Source organism: Zootoca vivipara, chromosome 7, assembly GCF_965207765.1.
Source record: "Zootoca vivipara chromosome 7, rZooViv2.hap1.1, whole genome shotgun sequence".
Taxonomy (NCBI): Eukaryota; Metazoa; Chordata; class Lepidosauria; order Squamata; family Lacertidae; genus Zootoca; species Zootoca vivipara.
Window position 1 is genome coordinate 64788966 of NC_142590.1, and position 12500 is coordinate 64801465.

The following is a 12500-nucleotide window of genomic DNA, read 5'->3' on the forward strand; positions in this document are numbered from 1 at the left end:
AGAGCAGCGTTTCTCAACCTTGGGTCCCCAGATGTTTTTGGCCTACAACTCCCATCATCCCTGACCACTGGTCCTGTGAGCTAGGGATCATGGGATTTGTAGGCCAAGAACATAGGGGGACCCAAGGTTGAGAAACACTGCTCTAGAGCAGGCATAGGCAACCTTGGCTCTCCAGATGTTTTGGAACTACAACTCCCATGATCCCTAGCTAACAGGGCCAGTGGTCAGGGATCATGGGAGTTGTAGTTCCAAAACATCTGGAGAGCCAAGGTTGCCTATGACTGCTCTAGAGAGATCAGAGGTGTTCCCATTTTTTGAAGGCACAAGAACATGTTTATTGTAGAAGGCATTCAATGATTGACTCTGTATTTTTATTGCCTTCTGTTGGTTCTTAAAGCTACTGGGTATTTTTAGTGTTTTATTTAATTTTTAATATTCTATTCTATGCTTTGGGAAACTTAGCCAGAAAAGCCAAGTATATAATAGCTTAAATACATAAATACAGGCCAGGGTCTTCACAAGTTCAGAGCAAAATTACCATTTCCTCATCATTCTTTATTTGCTGAAAATCAAAGACCTACCTTTCCCAATACAAGCGTCCTTGAGTATTATGATCATCAACAGAGGCCCTTCTGCTCTCTGTGAGGAGGGAGCAGACTTTTTCAGTGGCTGAGTCCAGGCTCTGACACTCCCTGCCCAGGTAAGTCTGCCTCATTGCTTCTTTGATTGCCTTCTACCACCGTGTGAAAGCCTTCTTTCTTATATCTTTAGTGGCTTAACTAAAACCTGTGGTTATTCTTATGGTTTTACCAGCTTATCATTGGCTGCTTTTCTTTTTAATAACAATGCATTCCATGTTTTCATTGTATTTGTAACTTTTTTTTACTGCATGTGTATTCTCTTTTTAGTTAGCTGCCTTAGAATAAATGTTTTAAAATTTAAATGCATCTCCAGCTGAAAATACCACGAAATTGGTTATTATGGGATGGACTAGTACTATGAGGTAGGGACAGAGCCTAGGGCTTGCCAATCAGAAGGTTAGTGGTTCGGATCCCTGTGACGGGGTGAGCTCCCGTTGCTTGGTCCCAGCTCCTGCCAACCTAGCAGTTCGAAAGCACGTCAAAGTGCAAGTAGATAAATAGGTGCCGCTCCGGCGGGAAGGTAAACGGCGTTTCCGTTGTGCTGCTCTGGTTCGCCAGAAGCAGCTTTGTCATGCTGGCCACATGACCTGGAAGCTGTACGCTGGCTCCCTTGGCCAATAACACAAGATGAGCACCACAACCCCAGAGTCGGTCACGACTGGACCTAATGGTCAGGGGTCCCTTTACCTTACCTAGTACTATGAGGTGCAATATTATGCGAGATACATTCTCTCCCTCTTCCAAAAGGGAGGAAGTCCCCGTAATGTATTCTCTCTAGCTATTTAAACATTTAAAAACTTTAAACCACACTCTGCATATGGCATTGCCATACTCCCTTCAAAACTTCCATGCTCATATTTTTCCAGCTGTATTCAAAATGGCAACAGCAGAACAGCTTTCTGGGTGGCTTGACCAAACAAAATGCAATGTCCACTCCTTCACTACATTATTCATTAAAATTATGGGTGCTCAGCTTTGAATATGGTAAAACTCATGTTCTACACCTTAATAACCTTGAAGTAGATCAGAAGTGGGCAATCATAGGCCTAATTTCAAAAGCCCTGTGTAAGTGACTTGTTCAGGCCTCTGGAAAGTGTGATCTGTCTTTCCCCAGCAGCCTACTGAGAAGGGGGGGGGAGGAGAGCAGAGGAGTGTCATAAGAAGAGAGAAAGGGTGGCCTTGTCCACTTTTGGCTCTGGTTTCACTCATCACTGGCTTTAGCCCTGCCCAGAGAGTCAGCATGCATTCCCCCCAAATTATCGCCATGTGATTGCAGCTTCCGACAGAAAAGAGTTTGCCCATCCCTTAAGTAGATTAATACATGCCCCTCAAGGTACAGAATACATCTCTTCTCCCCAGACAGACAATTCCGTCAAGAGTTGGGGAGAGAAGTATCCGTGCCTTAGGAAATCACAAGGTTAGTAACTAGATTTTGAAGACAGAGGAGGGACATTTACTGCCCAGAGTCCTTTATGGATGAGCAAAGTAGTCTGCAGCTCCAGTGCTGCAAAAGAGAGAACTATTCCGTGTCAGCAGAGTCTCCTAGGTATGCCCTTGAGAAGGAAACACAATACAGCACTGTGCTAAGTGGGCTAGAGCAGGGGTTTTATTCCTCCAAAGTAGCACATATATATGCTACACTGGATCAGCTCTATGGGATGGGAATTGGGGCACAGTGTTACAATGGCTCCAGCACTATCTACAAGACCAGCATTGGGAGAGTGATTTTTAGACGCCTGGCAGTTATGCTAAGGAGTGCTGCAGGGCACTATTTTAGCTCTAATACTGGAGGATGAGGCAATGTGGAGCATGGTGCTATCAGTATGCTGATGATACTCAGCACAGTTTCTTCATATCAGAATTTGAGGATTCTGTGCCTGAATGCTAGCTGTGGAAAATAAAAACTTTGAGTCCCAGAAAGATGAATTAGTCTTTTACTGAGGAAGTACCTAAGCTCTGGAACTGACTGCTTATTAATATCAGGCAAGCAACACAGTGGTACTGTTTTCAAGACAATCTAAAAACTTTCTTCTGTAGGAAAGCCTACCTAGACATGTATTTTTGTTGTGAACTCAGATCTTATTTATATAGTTTGATCATTTTATTATGTCTACCTGTTTTGAAAGTCTGCTAATATTTTCAGCAGTCTCTTATGAGTATTTAATACTATTTGATGCAAACCTCTGAGATATTTATTTAATCTTTAATTGAATGGTCTATAAATCTTGTTAAATATGAACTGACTGGGACCCTGTGATCATGAGGACCAGAGGTCCAGAGGGTGGCAACACAAAAATGTGCTTTTTCTGTGGTTCTTCATTTGTGGAATGCTCTCCTCATGGAGGTTCACCAGGCACCATCGTTATTTATCTTTAAGTGCCAGGCAAAACCTTTCCTCTATAACCTGGCCTTTGGCATGTAACTATCACTCCACCTCAGATAGTAGAAATTGGGTACATGGAGATCAGAGTATCTGGGGGATTTCTCCCCTCTAGCCCGTTCCCATTGTAGCACAGAGGACTGAATGTTGGATGTGATGTGGTCAGACCTGGGTTCAAATTCCAGCTCAGCCATGAAAACCACTGAGTAACTTTGAACCAGTCACACATTCTCTGTCTAACCCACTGCAAAGAGATAAAGTGAGATAATTCCCATATATGCTGCCTGAGACACTGGGGGAAGGCTTGTTGGTTTATACACCACCCTTCAGCAATGATGCTCAATGACAAAAATGAGATAAAATGCAAGATCAAAGTGACAGCATACTAAACTAACAATACATTAAAAAGCCTGGGAATTAAAAAAAAATTTTTAACTTCCTTCTGGGGCCAAAAAGGTAATGGGTGGAGTTCACCTAACCATGTGCAAGAGGCTTTTCCTCCATATGCCCCCCAAAATTGGTTTGGGAGGGCAGTCAAGAGAATCTCCAAAACAGTGTGGGAGGGGAGTGGCTATTGTTCCATCTGGCAAACTGAAACGCTTGCGTAGACAGAAAGTTTGTAATACTGTGATATTGAAATCCTCCCAGTTGCAAAATTTGGGCTGGGCTACAAATATTGCATACAAGCACGTGCTCCTATTCCGGGCTAAAGTTTGTTTGTTATACTGTGATAGCCAGATTATTTGATTTCATTTCTGACGTGGAGATTATGGGTCTCTATACAGTAATTTGCAACATACTTACCAGTACTGAAGCTCACAGAGATCTGTGTGCTTACCTGTATATCACTTAGAAACTTCCTCCATCTCCAAAGATTTGAAGGTACAGAATCCATTGCATCTGATTGACAGAACCTTCCCTATATTGTGGAAAGCTGAACATACCATCCTATGTGTCCTTTCCTCTCCAAGAGAGTGTTGCTTCTTACTTTATGATCCGCTTATCATCACCTGCCCTACCATTAGGCTTCAGCCAACCTCAGGTAGTAGACTGTGCAATTTCATTAAATGGCTGTAAATTCTTGATGATATAGTTTATTATGCATTTACCCACTGGAGGAAGTTTAGATTTTCTGCCTTCAAAACCAACACTTTGGTGAAAATAAAAGTGTGCATAGTAATGATGTCTGAAAATGGCACAGTATTCTATTTTTCTTTTTGTGGTATACATGCTGTAAATAAATATTACCTGCACAGAGATTGTCTCTCTGTAGAAAAATGTTGCTTTAAAGATTAAGGCACTGGTATTTCTTCACTCTGTAAACAGTGGATCACCCCTTTAGAATGAGGATTTTTATTTTTGACCTACAATTTGCACATTATGAGTGCTTTAGAAGTATCAACAACACATATACATTCCTCAGGGCATGTTTTATTAATAGTCTATGTCAGGCATCCCCAAACTGCGGCCCTCCAGATGTTTTGGCCTACAACTCCCATGATCCCTAGCTAAGAGGACCAGTAGTCAGGGATGATGGGAATTGTAGTCCAAAACATCTGGAGGGCCGAAGTCTGGGGATGCCTGGTCTATGTGATCTTAGTGTCAAGATGAGAAAGTATAACAGCTTGCAAAATCTTATGAGTGTAAATGTTGAAGTGGAATAACAGAACCACTTGAAAAATAACTCCTAAGTACTCCAGAATATTCAGCCCATGCAGGAAGTGGTACACTGTCAGCTGGTGCTACTGCTTTTTATGATGACTAAGTCGCAAAAGGATATATTGCCTAACTCACATACAGATAATTGAGTGTACCTCAGATTTTATCCTAAAGCAACCAAATGCAGTTATGGATAATAAGGATGCACCACTGAGAGAAATCAGGTTGACATAATACTAGGTAACCAGTACATATATATACCAGATTTTTCCTCTTGAACAAAAAATAGAGTTTTCAGCTTTGGGGAACCATTTGAATAATTTCTATTCCACTTTGAAATTTTAGGTGGTAATATTTATCATCTAAACCAGTGGTCTTCAACCTTGGGTCACCAGATGTTTGTTTGTTTGTATGTTTGTTTGTTTATCTATAATAGTATTCCTATACAGCCAACATTTCAGAGAGGTAAATGCACATGCAATGCTCAGGTGTGTGCCAGTTATTTTCACTTGATACATTCCCTTCCTGAAAATGCAACAGATTGCTGGCGAAATCCATACCTTACCCTTGTCCTTGAATAATGCTTCACTTCAAAGTTTCTTCTCATGAATGGATCATTTCATGCATTACACTGAGGAAAACCCTCAGGCTTACACTCAACAAGCAGCTCCAATCAACCAAAGTTCCGTAAGAAGTATACCTGTGCACTACTCACGCTTTCCCCATGAAATAGCTAATTTCCGACCAAAAGTAACTCCTCTTGGTAGAAAAACTGCTGGGGAGAAGATGTGAGGGGCAAGTAAGTGTTTCACTCTCCCTCCTGCCTCCCCATGCTGCACTTTAAAACTCCCCATGCTGCCCTTTGCTTTAGAAGAATTTGGCATGACCTGTGTTAGGATGCGCTACTGTCACCTATAGCTTTGCGCTAGGATCACTGAGGGAACAGTTAGTGTCTTCTACTGTTGCACTAAGCATTCCAGAAGATACTCCGTCCTCCCTCCCATATCCCTCCCTCAACTATGTCTGCAAGATGTGTGTTGATACGGTCTTATAATGATTATTTAAAAGGCTCAGCCAGAACTGGCAACTACATCAAGATGTTCCCAGATCCCCAAGTTTAAAGAAACCCTTCAATATATTTCCAGTCCAGTGTTTATAATTTATTGACTGACCAATACAGATAACTTTGGTACACCAAGCAGTGTGACAGTGATTCACAAAGCATACAAAAAGGTTATACTCCACAGAGCAGTGTGTCTGTGTAAACTCACTTCTGTTACAATAGTACGAGATCATGCTGTTGACAGGGAGAGCAGCTCCACGCCTCATGGGGTTTGGTTCACAAGAAGCTATGACAAAGGAGGGCTAGGAGGTCCCAGCTGAAGGTAGGAGTGTTTTCAACATCACTGGTCTTCAGAGCTTTGTCCAGAGCAGTATGAAAACATATGATTCCTACTACTTAGGGGAGTACATTTCAGATAGTCCACAGACTGAGCTTTTGTCTATCAACATACTTACACCATTTTGACTAGTGGGATGAATTTAAAATGTATGCAACCATGTTGCTGCTCATATTTTAGTTTATAGTCCTATTCAACTGAAAATGGTTTATGGTAAACTAAAATAGGAACATTCATGCGGGGATGGTATTACACTTCCTGAAGGAAAGAAGAGCAGGTTTGTTGGAGCCAATGCACAAGTGAATGGCAAGCAGAATTTCCTTGCAGGTTTACAAAAAAAAAAAGTAAACAGCATAGGCTCTGCTAACACCAATCCTTTCTCACATAAGAAGTGAGAAGGCAGCCTGGGTTCCAGCTCTTCTCCCAACACACCATTTCATAACAGGGGGTCCTATGCCTGTCTGCAAGATGAAATCTCTCTGGCTTACCATATCCATTTGCTCTCTTCATGAACAGAATTTCAGCACTTACAATGTTCCTTCACAGAAGATAACTGCACTGCCAGTCCTACTTGCAACACTTCTCTTGCTTCATCAGTTTCTTAGCCAACAGTATGGGCCCAAAATTTCTCAAATTCCCAGCATGTTTTAGTCAGAGGATAGTACTTTGTACTCACATCGTCAAGCCTCCTATCAGTGCCCAAGGCAAGCAGATTGTTGAATTCTCTCTCCATCACTTGTCGTGCCTGCAAAAAACATTAGATAAGCCAACAATAGTGGTCTATCAAAACAAAAACAACACTAACAGTGCCGCCAAATTTCCAGTCATAGTAAATGAAGTAATTCTTGAAAGTTGCTTTCTCTCCATGGAAAGGGCTATTGCCTTTATGTCCTGTTTGTGGCCTTCCCACAAACCACTGTGGGAAAAAGAATGGTGGACTAGATAGACTTTCTGCCTTGTATGTAGTATGCACTTTGGGGCAAGTCATTCATTTATCAACTTCACTAGTTTGCCTTCAGTGAAATAGATGTTGTGCTGCTGCACAATTGTAGGGCCAAACAAGTGGTTGATGTTTGCTACTTCAATCCCACCTCTGTAAGTTAGTTTGTGGCTTAGGACAAATCACTTGTCTTCATCTATTCCAGAAATTTGTTTCTAACAGTGCCCTGCCAAATGCCTTTGGGAAGCTTACAAACAGGGAATGAAGACAACAGCACTATGTCATTCTGCCTGGCCAATAAGCTGGGTGGCAGGGGTCTTCCATAGGTGAAGTCAGTAGGAACAGTGTTGGGGAGAATCGAGAAAATGAGGCATGTAGTGGAAGTAACTTGGCAGGGAAACTTGTAGACTCCTTGCTTTTTGGAGATACCAGCTGCCACTAATAAAAACACATCCGACTCAGATTTCTTTAAACATAAACACACGAAGAAGTATGCATGCACACGAAAGCTCATACCAATGACAAAGTTAGTTGGTCTCTAAGGTGCTGCTGGAAGGAATTTTTTTTTGTTTTGTTTAAACATATAATGGTCATCCTAAAAACATCACTTTCCTACCTGAGTATTCTGAGTGGGTATTTGTAACACAAGTGCCAGACTATTATAATCAAAATTTTCATCCAATGCTATGAGGGCTCCATGGACTCCACTCTCAACAATATTGTTTGCATACTCTCTAAGCCCAATAGACTGAATCCAGTGAATTACTTGATCATTGGTCCAAACCAACACATCTAGAAGGAAGTGAAGCCATACATTCAGGACAAAACACAACAATATTTAAGTCCACATAAGTTGGTTAAGAAAAATAGAAAAAAGCACAATGACTGATATATTGTTTAAAGTTTGCAATTGAAGCCACAAGATTAAAAACAGACAGGTTATAGCATTTTCCTAAGCTTGCACCTATCAGTCACATTGCCCAGATTGTAGCAGTCTCATTTGTTCACATTATCATACACCAGAACAGAATGGTCAGAGCTCCAGCACTGAGGGAAGAAACCCCAGGAGGGCAAAATTTAAATGCAGAACATAGAAGGCTGGTGCCCCAACCACATAGTAAACATGAGTCAACTAATGAAGATAAGTCCACAGAAAACTATAATGAAGAAATGCAAGTGCATTTGTTCATCATACCATCTGACAGAAGCAGTTTTCCAGTGTCTGAAAAGCCTCTAGAAGTAATAGAAGTAGAAGAGATGCCAGCTTCCCCTTCTCTGCAACTGACAAAGGTTGAGTTTGTAAAACAGCACTGATGATGCCTCAAGAAGGGAAAAGCAAAATGGCATCAAAAGCTCTGTATCATTGTCTTGTTCCTTTGAAGCCTGCCACAAACAGATCTCTTCATTGTTACCTACCTTTGATTTCATGCTGACTTTCCTCCCGCCTCCTCTCCAGCTCTTTTCTATCATAGTTTAGTCTTTTCAGGCACATGATACCATACTGCAGGCTTGTGCTGCAATGATACAATACAGCACTTACTTCAATGCATTTCAAACCAAAATCTTGCTATTTGAAACATCCTTCATTATCTTTAATTGCAGCATTTATAACACATGTGAGGAAGTTGCAGCACTAGTGTCATGTCTATGTGAGTCCTTTAAGGCTCAACCAGTGATAAACAAGGTCTGTCTCCTCTCCCGGTGGACAGAGATAAAGCACAACTGTTGAGGGAGAGGTGTGGAATTGAGGAAGGAAGGAAGGAAGGAAGAAAGGGGGAAAAGAAGCAGCTGCAGGGAAAGCCCCAGAGCATCTGGCCCTATTAAGAGCACAGGCAGGCAAAGAAGAGAGTAGCACCTTCTGCGTGAGTGTTGCAGATTTCCAAAAGCCTGACAGGTTTATGCAGGAGGGTAGCAACCAGAAATCCTAAGAACCAAAAGGAAGCCTAAGACAGTGCTCTGGACTACAGTCGTACCTCGGGTTACGACCACCTCGGTTTGCGAACAGTTCGGGTTACGAACTGCGCAAACCCGGAAGTGTTTTCGCCCCGCGCGCGCGCGCGATCGCGCAATTTGCACATGCGCAAAATGGCAGCACCCATCGCGTTCGGTTTGCGAACTATTCGGGTTACGAACTGCGATCCGGAACGGATTGCGTTCGTAACCCGAGGTATTACTGTATTCAGCAGGGCTAATCCTGTGCCATCTAATTCCACACAAATGAGACTTGATAATGCAGTATAACCATCTCAGATCACTGTATAAACCACACAACCCAAAATATGTTTCTGTCCCCGTCCCCCCAATTACTTATGCTAAGAGGGGGAACTCTTCACATCTATTTCCAAAGGTTTTGTTGCTGTTTTTTAAGTCTGTGGCAAATATGCATAGCAATATATTGTAGTTTCATGGCAAATGATAACCACTGCACTCATCTCCTCTTTTGCTTTAAATATATTATAACATGCAATTTCAAAAACATATAGTAAACACACAAATCAACCTCAACTTTAACAGTGTGCTTCATTCCAAAAGAATAAACTGACTGAAGGACTTTAGGTGAGATAAATTCAGATGGGGGGGGGGATGAGCACATGAAACAACTCTTAAATTGGTTGCAAGAAATTCTGGTCTCCTGGGATGAAACAATAACCCTCCAAGAATTTGCTTACCGGTGGAAACTGTCCACCATCTTGAGGTGCACTCGAAGATCTTTCTTAGTCAGATGATCCAGCATCCGTGCATCCACCAGACACTCCATGAAATAGCTGCGATATTGTGGGAGACCCAGACTAGGAAGCCATTCATTCCCTATCCATTCATGATTCATGTCCCCATAAGCCAATGTCTTTGAAAGTAAAGAAGAAGAATGTAAGAGCAGGTCCCTCAGAAGCATTAACAGAATCCTATTGGGAACTCTCAGAAATGTAATTTAGAATAATTTAATAAAGGTACAGTAATCTCATGTCTTGGATTTATCTTGATTGTTTATTGATGTCTTGATAATATAATACAGTATACACTATTGTGTGTGATAATGATTATCACAGAGATGAAAGATTTTTCATATGGTTGGTGATACCACATTGGCAAGTTGTCTGGAACAGCCAGTGTCCTAAATATTGCATGTCTTGAAAACCTTAATCATGAATCTGTGCTCCATTTTCATCCCCTTGGGCAGGAATATATCACAAAGTACTTTGCAGGGATCTTTCCTTACAAGCTCATTTGGATGCAGTGGCTTCTGGATCCTGCTATTAAGTCGAAAGGCCTAGGGCAGTGGGCTCTATTATACATGCTTCCCGCTGAAGGGTTTGGATAAACTGAAGGGTTTGAATCTATCTCTACCCTGTATCTACTTTCAGACTTTCCAGTGATTGGGAAGAAACATTTGAAAAGAAAAGAAGCAGTGGTGCCTAGTCATGCATGCCAGAATTTTATTATGTCTGCCTTCCAGTGGCAAAACGAGGAAGCATCTGGTAATGAAGCAAAGGGCCACAGGTACTTGCTCCCTTTGCATAGGAATTTAGAGGTGTTCCAAATCTGGCTGAGAACAAGGAATGCTAAAATTAATGTGGGAAACAGCAGTAAATCAATAGAGTAGACCTGTACAGTTTGCAAAACTATAACTGTAATGGAACTAGGTGAGGGGGGTAAGAAATGAGAGCTCTCTTATATTATGGAAACTTTTTCTGTTTGGAGAAAACTGTATAGCATTAGTAACCAGAAAGTGTAAGCAGGGTTAAGAGCATTCTGCATCTGTCTTCATTGAGAAAAGTCTTCCCAGCTTATTAAAACAAATCAAAACCAAAGCAAGGTGATATAATCAGATTGTAAGTGTCATTGTGGAATCAATTTTGATGTGTTCCGACTATTCACATAATTTTGTGTGTCTAAGTGGAAAAAGGCAAGATAATATACACGTCTCACCTGTGCCCAACTGCCCTCCTCATTGTCCTAAATGTAACAATGCAGCATGTCAACAAAACAACAGACAAAGTAAGTTATCACCATATGGGGGCTGACAATATTTAAGATACAAGCAGAGACTCCTTTATTTTATTTTTTATTTACTACATTTACATACCACCTTTTCCTCCAAAAAGCTCAAGGTGCAGTACATGGTTGTTCCCTTTCCATTTTATCCTCACAACTTTGTGAGGTAGGGTACGCTGAGAGAAAGTGACTGGTCCAAGGTTACCCCAGTGGGTGGGGATTTGAACTCTGGTCTCCCAGGTCATAATCCAACACTCCAACCATTACACCACAGTGGTTCTCCAATAAGCGTAAAACAAAATAATCAGGATACTTTCACACACAGACCACACACATGGCACAAGCACAAATATGATTTCACTTTCAGGCTCTCATTCTTCAGCATGCATAACGTGAGGGATCTCACTGTGGTCAATATTTTGAATCTCTCAATAATGAGCAGAAAAGTCATACTATACTGCACATGCCACCATAATGACTCAAACAGAGAGGCATATGCAAAACTCAAGAGATAAATAACAGGTGCTGCACTAAAGGAAGGAGCAGGTGAAACTTCCTGGAGATTGTTTGTTTGTTTGTTTATTAAATTTCTATATCACCCTTCATATAGGGTTTACAAAATAAAAACACAAAATGCATTGCATAGTAACAAAAACATTAACATCCATTCTTAAAAGACTTATTAAAATGGGCAGTGTGAATGTAAGCAGTCTTAGTAGATGGTTCCCTAAACTGGATGGAGGGGTGGTGGCCTGTTCTTGATGAAGCTAAAGTAAAGTAGTGGGTACGCAGCTTGAGGGTACTTCTGGATCCATTGTCACTTGATGCTCAGGTGGCCTCAGTGGCATGGAGTGCCTTCCATCAGCTTCGGCTGGTGGCCCAGCTGCACCCCTATCTGGACAGGGATAACCTAACTTCTGTTGTCTATGCTCTGGTAACCTCTAGGTTAAATTACTGCAATGCATGTTACATGAGGCTGCCTTTGAAGACAGCTCGGAAACTTCATCTGGTACAAATTTCTGCGGCCAGGTTGCTCACCGGGGCAAGAGGGTTTGAGCGTGTAATACCAAACCTGGTCTGACTGCACTGACTGCCAATTAGTTTCCTGGTCCAATTCAAAGTGCTAGTTTTGACCTTTAAAAGGCTTGGGACCAAAATCCCTTAGGACCAACCACATCTCTCCATATTAACTGACACCATCCCTGCAATCATCACCTGAGCCCCTTCTTCATGTGCCCCCTTCCACAAGAGGTCTGGAGGGCGGCAGCCCAAAATTGGGCCTTTTCTGGGATGGCTCCCCATTTCTGGAATGCTCTCCACAGGGAGACTTGCCTCGCACATTTGTTATATATCTTTAGGTGCCAGACAAAAACTCTCCTCTTCTCCCAGGCTGACGTGGGTAAACAGTAGCCACAATATGTCAATAGCCACAAATTAATTTGTTTTCCTGATAAATGTATACCTTTCAACCACTAGTGTTTTCAAGC

The 12500-nt window shown here is 41.8% G+C and overlaps 1 protein-coding gene across 8 annotated transcripts in view; it reads right to left on the minus strand.

Annotated features, from left to right (window-relative positions):
- PPFIA4 (PPFI scaffold protein A4) overlaps positions 1–12500 on the minus strand; it is a 112300-nt gene that overhangs the window by 6826 nt on the left and 92974 nt on the right. For 5 of the 8 annotated variants that reach the window (XM_060277202.2, XM_088674490.1, XM_060277207.2 and 2 more), the window contains 5 exons: positions 10948–10974; positions 9690–9865; positions 8437–8534; positions 7637–7812; positions 6757–6825 (listed from right to left, as the gene is read on the minus strand). In XM_060277202.2, coding sequence (XP_060133185.1) covers positions 6757–6825; positions 7637–7812; positions 8437–8534; positions 9690–9865; positions 10948–10974 — 546 coding nt within the window. The remainder of the gene's footprint in view (positions 1–6756; positions 6826–7636; positions 7813–8436; positions 8535–9689; positions 9866–10947; positions 10975–12500) is intronic. The other 3 variants (XM_060277209.2, XM_060277204.2, XM_088674491.1) reach the window with 1 other exon arrangement.